The sequence below is a fragment of the Lithobates pipiens genome, unplaced genomic scaffold (assembly GCF_037356315.1).
Source record: "Lithobates pipiens isolate NorthernLeopardFrog02 unplaced genomic scaffold, aLitPip1_a1.2 Scaffold_13, whole genome shotgun sequence".
Classification (NCBI taxonomy): domain Eukaryota; kingdom Metazoa; phylum Chordata; class Amphibia; order Anura; family Ranidae; genus Lithobates; species Lithobates pipiens.
Genome location: NW_027507718.1, coordinates 426,699,903 through 426,720,570, shown reverse-complemented (window position 1 = coordinate 426,720,570; position 20,668 = coordinate 426,699,903). Strand labels below are relative to the sequence as shown.

The 20,668-nt window shown below is 42.5% G+C and overlaps 1 protein-coding gene across 3 annotated transcripts in view; it reads right to left on the bottom strand.

Annotated features, from left to right (window-relative positions):
• ARAP2 (ArfGAP with RhoGAP domain, ankyrin repeat and PH domain 2) overlaps nucleotides 1-20,668 on the bottom strand; it is a 609,403-nt gene that overhangs the window by 116,926 nt on the left and 471,809 nt on the right. For all 3 annotated transcript variants that reach the window (XR_013272356.1, XM_077477663.1, XM_077477664.1), the window contains exon 28: nucleotides 11,521-11,660. Coding sequence is in view for 2 of the 3 variants with exons in the window: in XM_077477663.1 (XP_077333789.1) it covers nucleotides 11,521-11,660 (140 nt within the window). In the remaining variant the exon portion in view is untranslated. The remainder of the gene's footprint in view (nucleotides 1-11,520; nucleotides 11,661-20,668) is intronic.

Below are 20,668 nucleotides of genomic sequence, written 5' to 3'. Positions count from 1 at the left end.
GGGGGCAGAGCAGAAAGCTGCTGACTGACAGTCACCAGCTCTCTGCTCACGGAGCTCTGAGACCCAAGCAATCAGCGGCGTTTGAACGCTTGGTTCTCAGTCTTAGAGCCAGCGGGGGACTGCTGCATCCTCCTAGCTAAGTATGATTTTTGAAATCAGCTTTCAGCCTTGTAAAAAAACATTGCTTTCAGGTAGGCTTTTTTTTTTTTTTTGCAAAAAATATTCTGCATGTCTGTTTCTTTAAAAGCATCTACTTTACCTGCTAGGAATGTTTCATATCACTGGGCTGTGCATTTGGCCATCTTGATTGGACTGATAAATGAAGATGGCCAAAGACACTGAAACCAAAAGACTGGATGATGATGTCAACAACTGTATCGCTGGGTGGTTTGGCAGCTAATTTTGCAATCATCTGCAAATACTTTGGGCACCAGTAGCAGGCTTTAGTTCCACAATACATGTTTACAAGGATTATTAAGCTTCAGGTTAAAGCAGGGAAAGTGTCAAATTTAGATTTCCAACCAGAACAGGAACAGTGGGAAAATCTAGGTACATCTTCCCTGATAACTGTCTAGGAGGAGCTTTGTTTTTGGGTATACTTTACGTATTAATCGCTAATTTAAATGGTCATATTAAAGTTGACTGTCAAAAGTCATCAGTAAAGGCCATTGACAGTATTTATGTCTAATCAATCACCTGGCTGCTGACATATGCAGAGAGCAGTAGCATTGTCACAGAAAAGGTAGAGATGCCTTTTATATGTCAGCTCTGATAGACGACATGGTTTTACCTTCCTTATGCTGTACATGACAGGATAGTAGTGGCCAATGGGAAAATAACTGGGTCTCTGTGGACAAACCAGAGTTTCTATACACTGATTTTGCATGGGTAGTTTACCTGTAAACGGTATTGTTCATATTTGTAAGTTGTTTCTTGGTAAAGAAAATGTTGCTTTAATATGATAATGTATAATGTATTTATGTTTGACTAATTATGATGTTATAGAATGGACACTAGGGATGAGCCGAACACCCCCCGGTTCGGCTCGCACCAGAACGTTTTGGCGGGAGCACTGATTTTAATGACGATTAAAGTGAAATATTCCTTTAAATATGGTGCCTGGGGGGTGTCTGTAGTATGCCTGTGAAGTGCCACGTGTTTCCCGTGTTTAAAACAGTCCCTGCACAAAATTACATTAAACGGAAATAACACCATTTAAAACTGCTTGCGGTTTTAATGTTATATATGGTTCCTGCAATATGGTTGAAAATCATTGAGAAAAATGGCATGGGTAGCCCTCCCTGCCCATTACCAGCCTAATTGGGTCTTGTACGCATATTAAGGGGAACCCTGTACCGATATTAAAAAAAGGAAATGCGTGTGGCCCCCAGGCCCTATATACTCAGAACAGCAGTATACAGGCGGTGCAAACAAGACAGGGACTGTGTAGGTTTGTTGTGTTAAGTTGAATCTGTTTGTAATTTTCAACTGGTACATTTTTAAAGTGTAGCTCCAGTCAAAAAAACTATTTTTATGCTTTTTGGAAAACATAGGGAAGGGTTATCACCCCTGTATAATTTGTTTTGTCGTCCATCTTTTTTCATCTCACTTGCTGTTGTCTCCTTCCGTTTGCAAGTAGGAGATGTTTGTAAATTGGATGTTTGAAAGTAGGGGCCTGCCCTATATGCTCTGCAGAAATGGCGGAACAAGGTGTTGGTTTTGCCACAACATTGTAAGCCCTCAAAGTGACTCTTGGTGGGCGCTGGAGCGCCCTGCTGTGAACGATTATATCAAGAATTGTAATTACATGCCATTGTTGAACAGTGGTAGAAAAATTGACCTTTGGTGGTTGTGGTGCTGGTGCCACAACACTATAAGTCCTCACCGTTACTCTGGGTGGGCACAGGAAGGGGCCCTCCTGTGAAATATTATATCAAGAATTGTAATTACATGTCCCTGTTAAACAGGGGCAGAAAGATTTGGCCTTAGGCACTGCTGCTGGTGCCACCACACTGCAACCTCTCCCATATACTCTAGTTTTATTGCAGGAATTAGCCCTGCTGCAAAGCATTGCATCAAAAATTGTACTTAAACGCCCCTGTTAAACAGGGGCAGAAAAAGTGGGCCTTAGGCACTGGTGCTGGTGCCACCACACTGCAACCTCTGCCATATACTCTAGTTTTATTGCAGGAATTAGCCCTGCTGCAAAGCATTGCATCAAAAATTGTAATTAAACGCCCCTGTTAAACAGGGGCATACAAATTGGGCCTTAGGCACTGGTGCTGGTGCCACCACACTGCAACCTCTTCCATATATTCTAGTTTTATTGCAGGAATTAGCCCTGCTGCAAAGCATTGCATCAAAAATTGTACTTAAACGCCCCTGTTAAACAGGGGCAGAAAAATTGGGCCTTAGGCACTGGTGCTGGTGCCACCACACTGCAACCTCTGCCATATACTCTAGTTTTATTGCAGGAATTAGCCCTGCTGCAAAGCATTGCATCAAAAATTGTAATTAAACGCCCCTGTTAAACAGGGGCAGAAAAATTGGGCCTTAGGCACTGGTGCTGGTGCCACCACACTGCAACCTCTGCCATATACTCTTATTTTATTGCAGGAATTAGCCCTGCTGCAAAGCATTGCATCAAAAATTGTAATTAAACGCCCCTGTTAAACAGAGGCAGAAAAATTGGGCCTTAGGCACTGGTGCTGGTGCCACCACACTGCAACCTCTCCCATATACTCTTGTTTTATTGCAGGAATTAGCCCTGCTGCAAAGCATTGCATCAAAAATTGTAATTAAACCCCCCTGTTAAACAGGGGCAGAAAAATTGGGCCTTAGGCACTGGTGCTGGTGCCACCACACTGCAACCTCTCCCATATACTCTTGTTTGATTGCAGGAATTAGCCCTGCTGCAAAGCATTGCATCAAAAATTGTACTTAAACGCCCCTGTTAAACAGGGGCAGAAAAATTGGGCTGATGGCATCAACCAGAACCAGAAATGTTCTTCCAACATATCAGCGGAGGAGGAAGAGGATAGATAATCAACATAACAGGACAGTCACTCAGCATCAGCATAGGCAGTCTTGAAGGGATGTGATATTTAAAAAAAAAATTATTCTGTTACATCAGCTTCAGGTGCTTGGTAGCTGTGGGTGATCCAAGACTGATTCATCTTGATGAAGGTCAGTCGATCAACTGATTCGGTGGACAGGCGCACCCTGTGATCGGTAACAAAGCCACCAGCAGCACTGAAGGTGCGTTCCGAAAGAACGCTGGATGCAGGACAGGCCAGTAGCTCAATTGCATACTGTGCAAGCTCTGGCCAGTGATCCATCCTCAAGACCCAGTAAGCCAGAGGATTTTCGGTGGGAAAGGTGTCCAAGTCTGACCTTGCCCCTAGGTATTCCTGCACCATGTAAATCAGACGCTGGCAATGGGTGCTGGAACCGATCATACCTTGGGGCTGCGGACTAAAAAATTGTCTGAAAGCATCAGTCAGACGGCCACCTTCTCCACCGCTCCTTCTGACCGATGCCTCAGCAACACGTTGTCCAGGACCAGGAGTTTGTAACCTCCCAGTCTCTGGGAACGCGTTGCACAGACCTTTCTGCAAGGCCTCCCGGAGATGTCTCATCCTCTGCTCCCTCTGCGATGGCAAGATAAGGTCGGCAACCTTACCCTTGTACCGTGGATCAAGGAGAGTGGCCAGCCAGTAATGGTCCCTCTCCTTGATCCGAAGGATACGAGGATCCTTCCGCAGGCTTTGCAGGATCAGGGAGGTCATGCAGCGTAGGTTAGCTGAGGCATTCGGTCCGGAGTCCTCTGGGTCACTAAGGACAACATGATCCGCAGCTACGTCCTCCCAGCCATGTACAAGTCCACGTGTTTCTTGGGACTGTAAATCATCCCTACAAGACTGCTGCTGCTGCTGCTGATGCTGATGCTGAGTGCCAGCCTCCACCTCCATGCTGACACAATCATCCTCCTCCTCCTCTTCCTCCTCCTCATCCTCTTCCTGTGTGATGGGTGGCACAGCAGGAACACTGTCTGGATAAAGGGGGCCTTGAGAGGCAAGGAAGTCCTCCTCTTCCTGCCTCTGTTCTGCCTCAAGTGCCCTGTCCATTATTCCACGCAGCGTATGCTCCAAGAGGTGGACAAGAGGTACAGTGTCACTGATGCATGCACTGTCACTGCTCACCATCCTTGTGGCCTCCTCAAACGGTGACAGGACAGTGCATGCATCCCTGATCATGCCCCACTGGCGTGGTGAGAAAAAACCGAGCTCTCCTGACCCTGTCCTGGTGCCGTAGTCGCACAGGTACTCATTGATGGCCCTCTGCTGCGTGTGCAGCCGCTGCAGCATGGCCAATGTTGAGTTCCATCTGGTGGGCATGTCACATATAAAGCGGTTCTTGGGCAGGTTCAACTCCTTTTGGAGCTCAGCCAGCCGAGCACAGGCATTAAATGATCGGCGGAAATGCACACACACTTTCCTGGCCTGCTTCAGGACATCCTGTAAGCCGGGGTACCTGCCCAAGAACCGCTGCACCACCAGGTTAAGGACGTGAGCTACACAGGGCACAAGGGTCAGTTGTCCCTGTCGGAGGGCGGAGAGGAGGTTGGTGCCATTGTCGCAAACCACCATTCCTGGCTTAAGCTGGCGTGGCATCAACCACCTCTCGGCCTGCCCCTGCAGAGCTGACAAAACATCCGCCCCAGTGTGGCTCCTGTCCCCCAAACAAACCAGCGCAAGCACGGCATGGCATCGCTTTGCCTGCGTACTTGCGTAGCCCCTGGAACACCTACGGAGCACCGCTGGTTCTGAGGACAGAGCACTGGAAGAGGCCATGGAGGAAGAAAAAGAGGAGGGGGTGGAGGAGAGAGGTGTGTCACAACCAATAGTAGCATTTTGGAGGCGTGGTGATGGAACAACCTCCAACACTACTGCACCTTGTCCTGCATCCTTCCCAGCATCCAGAAGAGTGACCCAATGGGCCGTGAAAGACAGGTAACGTCCCTGTCCATGCCTGCTGGACCATGAGTCAGCGGTAATATGCACCTTACCGCTGACCGCCCTGTCCAGCGAGGCAAGGACATTGCCTTCCACATGCCGGTAGAGAGCCGGAATCGCCTTCCGTGAGAAAAAGTGGCGTTTGGGGACCTGCCACTGAGGAACTGCACATTGTACAAACTCACGGAAGGGGGCCGAGTCTACCAACTGAAAAGGCAGCAGTTGAAGTGCTAGCAATTTAGCCAAGCTAGCATTCAACCGCTGGGCATGTGGATGGCTGGGAGTGAACTTCTTTCGCCGGTCCAGCAGCTGGGGCAGGGACATTTGCCTGCTATAATCGGACGTGGGTGTACCGCTAGCAGAGTTCCCGGAAGCACTTGGCTGTGACACACCTAATTCTACACCTTCATTCCTCTCAGAGCAGGTTTCAGAGAGGACTGAAGGTCTAGTGGGGTTGGAGATGCCAGCTGATGAGGAGCAAGGAGAGGTCCGCTTTGTTCTTTGGTGTGGGTCTTTGAGGTACGCTTGCCAACGAGCTGCATGGCAGGTCAACATATGTCTGGTCAAGCATGTGGTGCCCAAGCGGCTGATGTTTTGGCCACGTGAGATACGCTTGAGACATATGTTGCAAATAGCAGCGGTGCGATCTGATGCACTCGTCTCAAAAAAGGCCCACACCAAAGAACTTTTAGAATAACGCGCAGAGGCAGCGCTCTGCACAGGCGGAGCTCTGCGGTGTGATTCAGTCGGTGTGCTGCCCCTAAGCTGGCCCCCGGAGGGCATCCTGCCTCATTGGACATGTGCCTCCTCCTCCTCCTCCTCCTCCTCTCTCCTTCCAGGCACCCACGTGGAGTCAGTGCCCTCATCATCCCCTCCCTCTTCATCGCTGTAGCAAACCTGGCAGTATGCTGCAGCTTGTGGAACATGACTGCCAGATTGCTGTCCTTCTTGAGCATCCCCTCTCTCTGCGCTCACGCTACTGCCTTCCTCTAGCTGAGTGTCATCATCAGAGCCCACAAAACACTGGGCATCCTCGTGGAGCATGTACCCAACACTGTGCTCAAAGAGTTCAGGATACTCCTCAGGAGGACGTGGTGGGTCTAGGGAAGGAGTCACTGATGATGACATTGAGAGGAGGGAAGACGATGCGTTGGCAGCTGCTTTGCTAGTACCCTGAGACTGGGTGAGAGAGGATGAGGAGGATGAAGAGGGCTTGGTCATCCACTCTACCAAGTCGTTGGCATGTTGCGGTTCAACATGTCCAGCTGCCGAAAAGAAGGACAAGCGTGTCCCATGGCCACGTGCTGATGACAATGCACCGTGTCCACGACCAGCACTGTTGTCTCTAGACACAGAGCCTGCTTGCCCTCTTTTATCGGCTTGCGCCTGTCTGCCTCTCCTTGCTGGCCTTCCAGACATGGTAATGGCCTGAAGGGAGTTGGGTAAAAAAGCAGTTGGGTAGTGTATATTGTGCTAGAGGCACACAACACCCACTAACTCCTGCAGATGCCTTTATTATAGAACACCAGAAATAAAGGGGTATATACAGATGTATACTGTGCTGTGCTGGAGGCACACACAACTTCCAATAACTCCTGCAGATGGCAAGTGGGCTCAAATAGAGAACAGCTATGTAGGTGGATATAGCGGTATGTACTGGGTACAGAGCACGCAGACAGCACTCACTATCTCCTAACACTACTGACTGCAAGCTCTATTATAAAAGATAGATCACTAGCTATATAGGTGAGGTGAATATAGCGGTGTATACTGCGGTCAGGGCACGCAGACAATAACCACTACACAACAGCAAGATCGAAAATCGGCCGAAAACGATCGGTGTGTACTGTGTTGAAGGTACACAGAACACCCACTGCTTCAGACACCAACACACTACACAAGGCCGCCGCGCTGGCGGCCTCATATAGTGTGGGGCGTGCACTACACAGCCTGAGCTATGATTGGCCACAGGCATCCTGCCTGTGGCCAATCATGGCTCTCCTCGCTGCTGGCGCTGCGATTGGCCAAGCATGCGGGGTCACAGTGCATGCTTGGCCAATCATGAGCCAGCAATGCACTGCGCCATCGCAGTGCATTGTGGGCCGTGAGCGCCACACGAATTTGGCGCGAACAGACCAAAATGTTTGGACTTCGCCGAACGGACGAACAGCCAATGTTTGAGTCGAACGTATGTTCGACTCGAACATGAAGCTCATCCCTAATGGACACAGTATATATGTTTACTAATTCATTTATAATTCTTTTGTATTTTAAATTGATATTGAGAAGAATGGGAGACCGTAAACAGCTACTTTGTCATTACATTTTGCTAATGAAACCCCTGGTAAGAACTACTAATTTCAGAACATTGCATTTTAATAACTATTGTAACAGCTGTTAAGGCTGTATAAAGTAATACACAAAGTGGCTGATTTTAGTATTATAAAGTAATGCCATATGGTGTGCCAGCATAAAATATTTAAAATATGTTTGCTTCTGGCATGTTGTTTAAGTACAGTATGAGCATAAGCGCATACAGGGAAACACCTATTTATACTTTTCATATAAGCTAATTGTGTTTTTCGGCCCAATAAGCAAAATATCAGACAAGAAATACATATAATGTACGCTGCATATTTGCACTGATGGAAAAGTGGAGAAAACGTGTTTCCACACTAAAGATTGAAGTTAAGATCCATTGTAGGCTAGCCTCCCATATTATTCTTCAAAAATATGCGCACCCTTGTGATAAAATAAAAATTGAGCTGTTATATTATTTTCAAATCTGACGTTCTCAGCACTTTAAGTCCTAATTTAGTCATTTCTATAGTTCAATTCCCTACACAGAACAGTGGTTGGTACAGTTAATCAGAAAGAAATCATGATGTGAGGGAGAGGAAAGTCAGTCAGCATGTAATTCTGTTGCTTTATGAAGGATGGGGATCCTGGTAAACCCTTGTTTGCTTGTTACTCATCTCTGTGGGACATTCGAGGCTGGAGGAATAAGGCTTCTTTCTAATTATTCCTGTTTTTCTAGACATCTTAAGTCACTATTAGCCATAAAAAAAATGTTTCTTTATCAAGAAGAACCATTGAGTTTGCAGCATACCTCTGCATCAACAGCAGAATGAAGGAAGAATAAAAATACAGTATTCACAACTTAGAAAATATAAAGGAAACACTCCTATGGCCACATCCATATGGAAATTTGATATGATAAAAGAAAAAAATGGGCATAAGATAGCTCAAAGGTCGGACTTTAGAGGCACAATGGACGGTAATATATATAAAGTTATATATTTTTTTATACCGATACATGGTACAAAGAGCAAAAAAGGTAAAGAATTTAAAATATATATACAAAACATGACACAAATGAACATACATAGTATACAGATTAGTGAGCCCCTGTGTGTCAACGAGTTTCGATGTCTAGCTTCGTCAGGACATACTCAGGGATTGTTGGAGGAAAACATGTCTCACTATCTAAAATAAAACACATAGATACGACTTCATACAATAGCAAAATATGCTAAAAATGGATAATCATATCTGAGTGACATATATGGCACACACATAGAAATACCTTGTGAAGGAGTCCATGAAAGCTAGTCTTACCCATTAGGCTTCAAGTATTCTCATATATGGTATTTCAAGTACTTGGGTATTCATAACAGAAAGCCAACTAGAACAACTCATATAATGACATAAGTCATTAAGTAAACAGGAAACATCCCAAATGTTCAGACAAAAAAATATATATGATGAAATAGAGAAATACTCACTAGCTCAGAGTGTCACGTGGCACCTATATTATCAATATTGGGTAATGGAAGAACAAAACCGGATAAGAGAAGAAGGGGGGGGGTGGTATGGACTTGAACACTGAGACCCAAAAGCCTTAATAATATGAGCATATATTCAAAGCCAGTTCCATATACATAAATACTAAAACAAAACAAAAAAAATCCCAAACTGCAATCAGCAGAGCAGAAGTCAAATTAAATCAGGTTCACTAGTCCTTCAGGTCATCTAAAAGAAGAAAAGGAGAGCAATATATTTTATACAGGCATAGCGCTTGTAAAGCTGTATAAACTGATAGAATTTGTTTTGCTTGTACTTACCATGGCTATAAGCCAGCTCAATATACCCTCCAGAGACTTGCATGTACACCACACCATGATAGAATGGGGGGAGCTATTTATAGCCCTCCAAATGCATTTAAGACCCGGCCTCATTACAGTGCATTCCTTTGTCAAGCAACAGCGCCACCTAGTGATGTTATCCAATGACGCGGTGGCAGGTATGCCCCATCTGACACCAGCAAATAGAGCGGCAAAGACGAAGCCATCCACAGAAGGCATCAGGTGGGCACAATATAACAGAGGGGACAATGCTTAATCCTACATACTCCCATATTGACATAGGAACAGTGTGGGGGGGGGGGGTAGGGGGGAGCATGGGCAGACATACAGGCAGACCCAAAATACAGCTCTTTCATAGTACAAAGTAGGCACAAACCCACAGCACACAAGTACACAAAAGGCACGCACGAGCTGCATAAACATCTAAACACCAACAGCTATGCCCAAAAAGCAAAGCCAAATATTACCCATTTAAGACAAAGGAAAGAAAGGAGGGGGGGGGGGGGGGAGAGGATTTTTTGTTAGACAGGGACTCTACACTACAATGCAGTTGAGTGGCATCCATATGCAAGATAAAAAAGTGTGCCAGACATGTCACAAAGATATGTAGGAGATAATCTATAAGATTATGGTTTGTGGGATCTGCTTGACCATTGTTTAACTTTTTTCCCATGTTTTGTCTTCTACAGTTCAAACGCTAAGAAATTGACTCATAATAGGGGTATTTTTTCTCCTTTTTGTAAAAAAATATCAATATATGACAATATATGTAATATTTAGCTTACCAAGCCTTATGATATGTTCACAGTATATATCTTTGGACAGTGTTTTATGTATTTATTGATTACACATTTACGATGGTACTTGAGCAATATAGCCTTTTTTTTCTTATGGATTATCTTTTTAATTATATTTTTAATATTCTTAATTATTTACCTTTTTTTGCTCTTTGTACCATGTATTGTTATAAATAAAATATAGAACTTTATATCTATTACTGTCCATCTAAAGACCGACCTTTGGGCTATCTTATGCCCAATTTTTTATTTTATTATATCAGTATTCACAACATGTTTACTTTACTTGAATGCTTTAAAGGACCTTGGTGTGGCAAATGTGTATTCATTCTTCAAAGCCAAACTTCAGCTTTTAAACTTCTAATAAACCTTTATAGGCTGTTGCCTATGAAAGCAAAAAGCAGCTTTCACTGTAATCCTCACCTGCTCTTTGCTGTCCTCCTCCCCACAAAGCGTTTGCTCCATCCTCCTCCTGCCACCATTCTTTAGGATTGAATGATGCCCAGCATCATTCAACCTTGTTGCTTTGAGCCTAGGCTGTCATAGACACACCGCCTGAGGGTACATTTTTATGCAGGCCTGGGCCCACAGTACAAAAGAACAGTTCTCATTATCAGAGCTTTATTCTGTGCTTCAATATGGATCAACCACTGCTGTCTCCAGAAATTATGAAAAAGGACCAATGATGCTTTTTTTAATGTATGGGACTGAAGGGGCAAAACCAAAACTTTTGCTTTAAAATTGCAAAAGAACCTGTTAATACTGAGGTCTTAATAAGGATCTTAATAAAGATAGTAAATGTAATTATTTTTTTTTTTTTTAACAACTGCTGTGCATAATATAAAGCATCAGGTCACCCAGAAATGAAAGTTCATTTATAAACGGAGCCTGGTGAAATGAGTCACACACTGGCTGATCATATCACACTTTGAAGAGAACATTGCAGTTACAGTACCTGGCCAAGTTTGATTGGAAAGTGAGGGTATGCCAGTTTGCATGCTTGGATAAGGGTCTGATATTGATTTTCTTGGGGGATCTCATCCTTTTTTCTGCTTTTTGAGTGGGGTTACCATTAAACTCATACTCAAAGGAGGGGGAAAGGAACTCAATGCCATATATATATATATATATATATATATATATATATATATATATGTATATGTATATATATATATATATATATATATATATATATATATATATATATATATATATATATATATATATATATATAGTTTTTTTATGGGATCATATTACAAGGTCCAATTTAACTCTAGTGTTGTATAATCAGTGACTGCATGTCATTATGCTATATAAAAGCATGATCGTTTAATGAATATGTTTACAACTATGACATTAAAAGAAAAGAAAACTATACAGTTTCTATAGTACATCAGTTCAATTGCTAGAACACTTTAGTACCATTTACAGATGAAGCTCTATATATTGTATATAAAACCTGTCCACCGAGCATAACAAATGTACTTAGAGAGAGCTTAGATGGGTGTTAAAAATGAATAAAGTATATTTCCAGCACAACCCAAATTGTTGAAATAATTCTACCTTTATGTCTTTGTAGATAAGAAGCTTCCTTTCTCTCAAAACAAAATATCTCTCTTGAAACTTATTTCCGGAGAGAAGTTTGGATGAATCTTCTTTGTATTTCATGTTCCCTGACTGAATGTGCCGAGAAGGATTTTTATCTACAAAGATAAAAAAAAGAGCTGAATTACAATATAAATTTATTAAACAGCTTTAGGCAACAAGTAAATTCATTCAGCAAACTACTAATGCTATCTAGGAAACTCATTGCTAAAGTCAGAAGAGTCCAGTTAGGACTTCTGGCTTTATAGTTTGCAATCTGATTGAACAATCTTCTTTAACTTTACAAACAATTAAGTAGCAAAGCAGCTACTTTTCTGTATATAAAGTGAGTAGATCACTAAGGAAAGCATCTGCCTTATAATTTTCGCAGATCTAAAATAGGATAAATTGAGAGTGGACTTTCAGATTGCCAGGTGTATAGCTAGCTTGGGCAATGGATGAGAAAAAAAGTAACAGATCACATGAAAAACTTCAGTCGTCACGTGTCAATTTTATGGGTGGTATAAACAGGCAATTAATAATGTGGATGCATACAGATGTTATAAAATGGAGTTAAACCATTGACCACAAAATGAATGTTAGTAGAATAAACCTTCAGAGATCCCCAGCCTGGGACTCAGGAGACATAGTTGCATGTGTTCAAATGGAAAGTGAAAGGTTTGACTAGAACTCTCATCAACAATATGAACCCTTAAAATGTATGTCCACCCAAAAAAAGTTTTTGGTTGGTTTTAGAGTATGGATTGCTTTAAACTGCTGTTGGGTTTTTACTGGGGTTCAGTGGACCATTAGAGACTCTGAATATTTTAACACTCTTGATTACACTCTTTCCATTCGGCTGATCTCTTTCATGTATACAAAAGCATTACATTTTTTTACAGCTACTAAAAATGCATTTGCGCCCAAACTATGGACACCGAATGATTTACATCTTTCTTATGCCTTGTACACACGGTCGGACATTCCGACAACAAAATCCATCTGTTTTTCCTGACGTATTTTGTGCCAAACTTGTCTTGCATACACATGGTTGGACAAAGTTGTCGGAAAAAGCATTCGTTCTTAACGAGGTGACGTACAACACATACGTCGGGACTATAAATGGGCCAGTAGCCAATAGATGTGGTCTCTTAAGTTATTCTGAGCATGTGTGGCACTTTGTCCATCGGAAATTGTCTACACACGATCGGAATTTAAACAATTGGATTTTGTTGTCGGAAAATTTTAGATCCTGCGCTCAAACTTTGTGTGCCGGAAATTCAGACGGAAAAAGTCCGATGGAGCCCACACATGATCGGAGTTTCCGACAACATGATCTGATCGCACATTTTCCGTCGGAACGTCTGACCGTGTGTACAGAGCATAACAGGCAGTAAATGAGCTTTACAATAAGCTTATTTGCCTCTCTAGCTGCATATACTGTAGAGCAATCAATTTTCAAAGTTCACTACATGTATAACATTGCTTTTTTTTGTTTTTTTAACCACTTAACAACTGGTCCATAGCCGAATGATGGCTACAGGGCGGTTGCTTAACTCTGGGAGGCTGTCATATGACGTCCTCCCAGAATTCCGCTCTCGCGCACCCCCTGGGGCGCGCACTTGAGAGCATCCATGACCGCCGGGTCCACAGGCTCATCACGGTGAACGATAAATGGCTGCTCATCGCGGCCATTTACCACGTGATCGCTCCGTCAAATGACGGAACGATCACTTGTAAACAAACCGGCGTCATGTTATGATGCCGGTTCCTACCTCCCCTCTCTGTACCAATTGGTACAGTGAGAGGGGAGAGATCAGTGACAGCAGCGCTGTGGGCTGGATCTGCAGTGCCCACAGTGCTGCTCACCAACAATTAACCCCGCAATTCCCTGCCAATACTCTGCAATGCCCTGCCAATACTCTGAAATACCCAGCAATGCCCTGCCAATACTCTGCAATGCCCTGCCAATACTCTGCAATGCCCTGCCATTACTCTGCAATGCCCTGCCCATACTCTGCAATTCCCTGCCAATACTCTGCAATTCCCTGCCAATACTCTACAATGCCCTGCCAATACTCTGCAATTCCCTGCCAATACTCTGCAATGCCCTGCCAATACTCTGCAATGCCCAGCAATGCCCTGCCAATACTCTGCAATACCCAGCAATGCACTGCCAATAATCTGCAATACCCAGCAATACTCTGCAAAACCCTGCAATACCCTGCCAATACTCTGCCATAAACTGCCATACCCTGCAATACCCAGCCATACTCGGTGATACCCAGTCATACTCGGTGATACCCTGCAATACCCAGCCATACCCGGTGATACTCTGTAATACCCAGTCATACTCGGTGATACCCTGCAATACCCAGCCATACACAGTGATACCCTGCAATACTCAGAGATACCCAGCCATGTCCGGCCATGCTTGGCTGTACCCGGCCTTTGTATGTCGCCAGGCTGTGGAAGTCTCACACGTGTGGTATCGCCGTACTCAGGAGGAGTAGAAGAATCTATTTTGGGGTGTCATTTTTGGTATATACATGCTATGTGTTCGAAATATTGTATAAATGGACAACTTTGTGTTAAAAAAAATGCATTTTAACCACTTCCCGCCTGCCGGCCGTCATATGACATCCTTGACTTTGTGCGGGGATATCTGAATGATGTCTGTAGCTACAGGCATCATTCAGATATCAGCTTTTTCAGCCAGTGATCCCCTGCACCATAAGAATGATCATAGTGGCTGTTGGCCATTGCTTTATCATTCTTACAGGAGGCGAGAGGGGGCGTCCCCCTCTCGCCACCCTCTGGTGCTTCTACCGACTCGCCAATACAATCAAAGCCAGACTCTTTTTTTTTTATTTCAGGCTTCCCAGCCTAGAGGTGAGATGTGGGGTCTTATTGACCCCATATCTCACTGTAAAGAGAACCTGTCATACCATATTCCTATTACAAGGGATGTTTACATTCCTTATAATAGGAATAAAAGTGATCAAAAAATTAATTTTTGGGGAAAAAAGTGTCAGACTAAAATAAATAAAGTAAAATGAACAATAACATTTTTTTTTTTTTAAAGCACCCCTGTCCCCATGTGCTCGCAGGCAGAAGTGAAGGCATACGTAAGTCCCGCCCACATATGAAAATGGGGGCTCAAAGCACACTTGTGAGGTGTCGCTGTGAATGTTAGAGCGAGAGCAATAATTTTGGCCCTAGACCTCCTCTGTAACTCAAAATATGTAACCAGTAAAAAAATGTAAAGCATCGCCTATGGGGATTTTTAAGTAGCGACGTTTGGCGCCATTTTCCACGAAGGGTGACATGTTAGGTATCTATTTACTCGGCGTAACTTCATCTTTCACATTATGCAAAAAAAAAAAATTGGGCTAACTTTACTGTTTTCTGTTTTTTTAAAGCACAAAACAGTTTTTTTCCCAAAAAAACACGTTCGGAAAATTGCTGCGCAAATACCATGCGAGATAAAAAGTTGCAACGACCACCATTGTATTTTCTAGGGTCTTTGCTAAAAAAAAATATATAATGTTTTGGGGTTCTATGTAATTTTCTAGCAAATAAATGATGATTTTTACATGTAGGAGAGAAATGTCAGAATTGTCCTGGGTGCTCCAGAACGCCTGATGGTGCTCCCTGCATGTTGGGCCTCTGTATGTGACCACGCTGTGTAAAAATCTCACACATGTGGTATCGCCATACTCAAGAGTAATAGCAGAATGTGTTTTGGGGTGTAATTTGTTGTATGCATATGCTGTGTGTGAGAAATAACCTGATAATATGAAAATTTTGTGAAAAAAAAAAACTTGATTTTACAAAGAATTGTGGGAAAAATGACAACTTCAAAAAACTCATCATGCCTCTTACTAAATACCTTGGAATGTCTTCTTTCCAAAAAAAGGGGTCATTTGGGGGGTATTTACACTTTTCTGGCATGTTAGGGTCTCAAGAATTGAGATAGGCCGTCAGTACTTCAGGTGTAATCAATTTTCAGATATTGGCACCATAGCTTGTGGACTCTATAACTTTCACAAAGACCAAATAATATCCACCAATTTGTACTTATTTTTACCAAAGATATGTAGTAGTATAAATGTTGGCCAAAATTTATAAAGAAAAATTACTAATCTGCTAAATTTTATAACAGAAACAAAGTAAAATTCATTTTTTTACTGAATTTTCTGTCTTTTTTCTTTTATAGCACAAAAAATAAAAAACCCAGCAGTGATTAAATACCACCAAAAGAAAGTTCTATATGTGTGAAAAAAAGGACAAAAATTTCATATAGGTACAGTGTTGCATGACTGAGTAATTGTCATTCAAAATGTGAGAGCACCGAAAGCTGAAAATTGATCTGGTTATTAAGGGGGTTTAAATGCCCAGTGGTCAAGTGGTTAATTCAATAGTTTTCATTGAGTTTTCATAAGTTTAACATTCAAACAAGTAGATATACACATTACGCATTGGTATATTATATGGTATGGCCTCATGTGATTGTCTGTTTAGGTACAGCAATAAGTATAATAATAATATTAAGTATTGAAGTTATATTATGCATGTTAGTCAACAAACTGTATTATACGCCCTTATATTATTTTCCATCCATATCTTCTTTTAGTTTCTATCAAATTTCTTGCATGTTAGTTAATCGCCAAAAGGCTTTCAAAGGTATTATAGTTCAAAAAGGGAGTTGTATGGCTCGGAACTGTGGAAACAAAATCTTACATTGGAAGTTGAGGTCAGGGTGTCAAAGCTGAGGTGTCCTCCCATACACCTAAAGACAATGTAGTCATCAGGAAAAAGAAGCAGCTGGCAGCTCCATACCATCAAAAATATTTATTGTAAAGCCTTCACAGTGAGTACAGTCAGCGGCAGACGTGTTTTGGCTATAAGCCTTGTTCACAGCACACATATATGTTAAAAGACATGAACATATATACACAAATAACTATCACAAGACTAATGCTTCTCCTCCAATCAGCAATGCGTTCAATTAAGAACAGCAGATTTATTGCAAATGGCCTGCAGGTATAACGGTTGCAGGAAGAAAACAAAAAGTCATGTTATAATACAACACATAAAATGCAAACATACAAAAACTATCCTGATATATAAAGACAATCAGTCTTATATGAAAAATACGTTAATTAAAAATTTAAATGAAAGATCATAAGATGTAGACTATAAAAGCTGTATATAAAGGATAGTGCACGTAAAGAATGTATCGCAAGCAATGGACATAAACATGTAATGCCTATAGGTATAGAACTTATTTCATAAAAAGATCCACATCGTAGCGGTGGTTCATTCCCAAAGGTACCCTTGTTTGTAGGTTGAATATCCACCAGACTTCACGTAAAAGAAGTGCATTGTGAATATTCCCCCCACGTGAAGATAGTTTAACTCTTTCTAAACCGGAGAAGGAAAAGGATATAATATCACTTTATTGTAGGTAAAACTTGCAGCCAATCAATATATAGTATGTGATCAGCCCACCACAACTAAAAACAACAACTTTGACTTACAATATAATAAAATGCAATCCAAGATACTTAGAAAACAATTTAAAATTAAATTATATATAGTCATATAGTATAAAACTGAAAACTTTTCTCTTCAGAGAAGCCTATCTTGCCTCCGCCTAACAACTGTACTTTCAATTGCTCCATCAGCTCATCCCCCGCAGTTATTACCTTTAGTATTACTTGACCTTCCATCTTAGATGGTAAACTCTAAAAAGCAGGGCCCTCTGATTCCTCCTGTTTTGAATTGTATTGTAACTGTCCTGTTTGCCCTCATGTTGTAAAGTGCTGCACAAACTGTTGGTGCTATATACATCCTGTATAATAATAATAATAATAATAATAATAATCCAACTATCCATAATACAGATAGCTAAATGTAAACAACTTTCAATAAAATGAAAGTGATTGTAAAGTCTCTTTAAAAAAAAAAAAAAAAGTTATACTTACCTTCCCTGTGCAGTTGGTTTTGCATAGAGCAGTCCCGATCTGCCTCTTCTCCCTCCCTTCTGTAAGTGCCCCTCAGCCAGCAGCTTGCAGCTTGGGGGATGCATAGAATGCATTAAGATAAAAAAAGTCTGCCTTTACAACTCCTTTAAAAATAATGCAAAATTTCAAAAGGATAAATAACAGCAATACACTTTTAAAAAGCAATCTTAATACATTCAATTAGATAGATAGATAGACAGACAGACAGACAGACAGACAGACAGACAGACAGACAGACAGACAGACAGACAGACAGACAGACAGATAGATAGATAGATAGATAGATAGATATTTTGTTTTGTTTTTGCTAAGTAAAATACTGCTAAAGCTAAGCTATTATATTATTTTCATTGTTGCTATTGCATTACATCTTTGCTTCATTTATGAGCTAAAATATACAGAAATTATTTCTAAGGCAATTTTTTCTCTAAGATTTCAGAAATGTGTACCTTGCCGCTGAAGGTAATGCTCTCTGTACCACTGATTTAAGATTTTTAAGTAAAAACTAGTCCTTCAGAAAGTGCATTTATACAGTGACAAAAGCACAAAGGCATAATTAGAGGCGATCTCGAGACTTTATGGATAAAAGCTTACTTAACTGACAGTTTTCTTTAATTGCTGTTATACTGCTAAACGCAAGAACATTTGCTGCATTTACTTTAAACTTTACTTTATCAGTGAAAAATATGCTGGCAAAATACTGAAGAGTAAATGGTATGACTAAAACCAAGTACTGTAAGTTATTTGTGCTTTTGAAATCTGCTTAATGCTCTGCTTGTAATATGTTATGGAAGAAGCAATGTGTACAAGAATTGCCTTAGTGATTTCCATACTGGGGTTCTCATACCCCCAAGGTACACGCCAGGCCCTTAAGGGGTATGCTAAAAAAAAAAAAAAATAATGATAATAGTAGGTAGTCCTGCTGCATGGCATCACTGGTTGTCACAATGCTGGTGGCAGGCCTACCCCACCATGGAAACACATAATACTGTGCGTCCTGGCCATTTGCCTTCCAGCAACCGCACAGAGGCTACGGTGGCTTGCCTGCTGGGTGTGAAAACCATCAAGAACTCAGTCTGGCTCCACTTATACATTGACAAGATCAGCAACAGCAGCATCTCTACTCCTCTTAAATAAACCGAGACATGAGATGACACTGAGGGAGCAGGGAGGAGGTGCAGGCTGTACCCTCTCATTCCAGCATCTTCTCTCAGTGCTTGATTATAGCCCAGTGCCAGGGATATTGTTTGGCAGCCATCAAACGCATCCACTGTACCATCAAACACAGCCACTGTGCCCATCAAATACTGCAAGTGTGCCATCAATTGCAGCCACTGTGCCATCAAAGGCAGCCACTGGGCCATCAAACACAGCCATTGTGTGATCAATTGCAGCCACTGTGCTATCAATTGCAGCCACTGGGCTATCAAACACAGCCACTGGGCCATCAAACACAGCCACTGTGTGATCAATTGCAGCCACTGTGCCATCAAAGGCAGCCACTGGGCCATCAAATGCAGCCACTGTGTGATCAATTGCAGCCATTGTGCTATCAAATGCAGCCACTATGCCATCAATTTCAGCCACTGTGCCCATCAAATGCTGCCAGTGTGCCCATCAAATGCTGCCAGTGTGCCCATTAAATACTGCCAGTGTGCTCTTAAAATGCTGCCAGTGTGCCCAATAAATGCTGTCAGTGTGCCCATTAAATGCAGCCACTGTGCCTTCGAATTCCCCCAGTGTGACCCCCCCCACTCGCTCGCTGTCTGCCCGGCACTTACCCTGTCTTGGTGGGGCAGCGGGTGATGGCAACGAGCAGGGTCATTCAAGCCAGCATCTCCTGCCATCCTCATCTCCCGACTCCTGTCCTCTCCTCCTGCGAGTCCAATAGCGGCACCTGTCATTTCAGCCAATCAGGTGAAAGGTAACAGACCCAAGCACCTGATTGGTGTAGAGGTCATTCAGTGTTAGGAAAGTGAAAATCCATTTGCTTTCCTAAAACAGCTGAGTGAACTGCGAGCGCCAAGCATGGCATTTGCAGGTCATCGTTCTTGATGCCTATTAGAGCTTATAGATCTAATCAGGTGCTACAAAAACACCCCCTGTCACTGTAATTCAGGCGCCTGGCACCCGAAAAGGGGCCAGACGCCAGAATGGAGGGTGGCAGCAGCGGCCATGGATAGATTCATGCAATGCACAAATCTATCCATAGTGCACAGAGGGGGTGGCAGGAGGGAGGGGTGGATGTCCATGCACCCTTAATGCACAGGCCGTCACTTCAACTGAGCATGCTCAGACCTGAATACAGCTCTTATTTTAGCTCCCATGGCTTTTTTACAAGGCGCTATAGTAAATACCAAAATTAGCACTGGGCTAAAATATACGTTTTTGAGAATGAAAATCTGCGCTATTATAGTCCAATGCAAGTTTCAGCCATTGATTCTAAGGGCCGGTTCACACTGCAGGCGAGGCGAGGCGACTCCGACTTGCCTCGCCGCGACCTGCAGCGGCCTCAGCGGCGACTTGCAAATGACTTCTGTATAGAAGTCAATGCAAGTCGCCCCGAGGTCGCCCAAAAGTAGTACAGGAACCTTTTTTCTGAGTCGGAGCGACTCGAGTCGCTCCTCTCAGAACGGTTCCATTGTACAGAACGGGGGTGACTTGCGAGAGCGAGGCGAGGCGAGTCGTGTCGCCTCGCATCGCCCGCTGTGTGAACCGGCTCTAATGGTACAATTGTAACTTCCCCAAATAAATACTTTTAATGTTGAGATGAAATGTAGCTTTCTCTGAAATAAATGTTCCTTGCAACAATGTTGCTGCTTCTATTTAGTTTTTTTCTCATCGATTTTGTTTTTAAGAATGGTAGAATGTGGAATATTTTTATGTTTTGGTAAAATATATTTTTCACTGTCACTTTCACTTGTTACTCTCCATCTCACAAAAATATTTACCCAAACTCACACACGTACCTTTACAAACCACAAACAATACCATTGCTGATGCAAATGTAAAATGGGTCACAATTTTGTGTGTATTTTATTATTTCCAAATAATCATAATTTGAGCCCAAAAAATGTGATATGTGTTCCAACATCAGA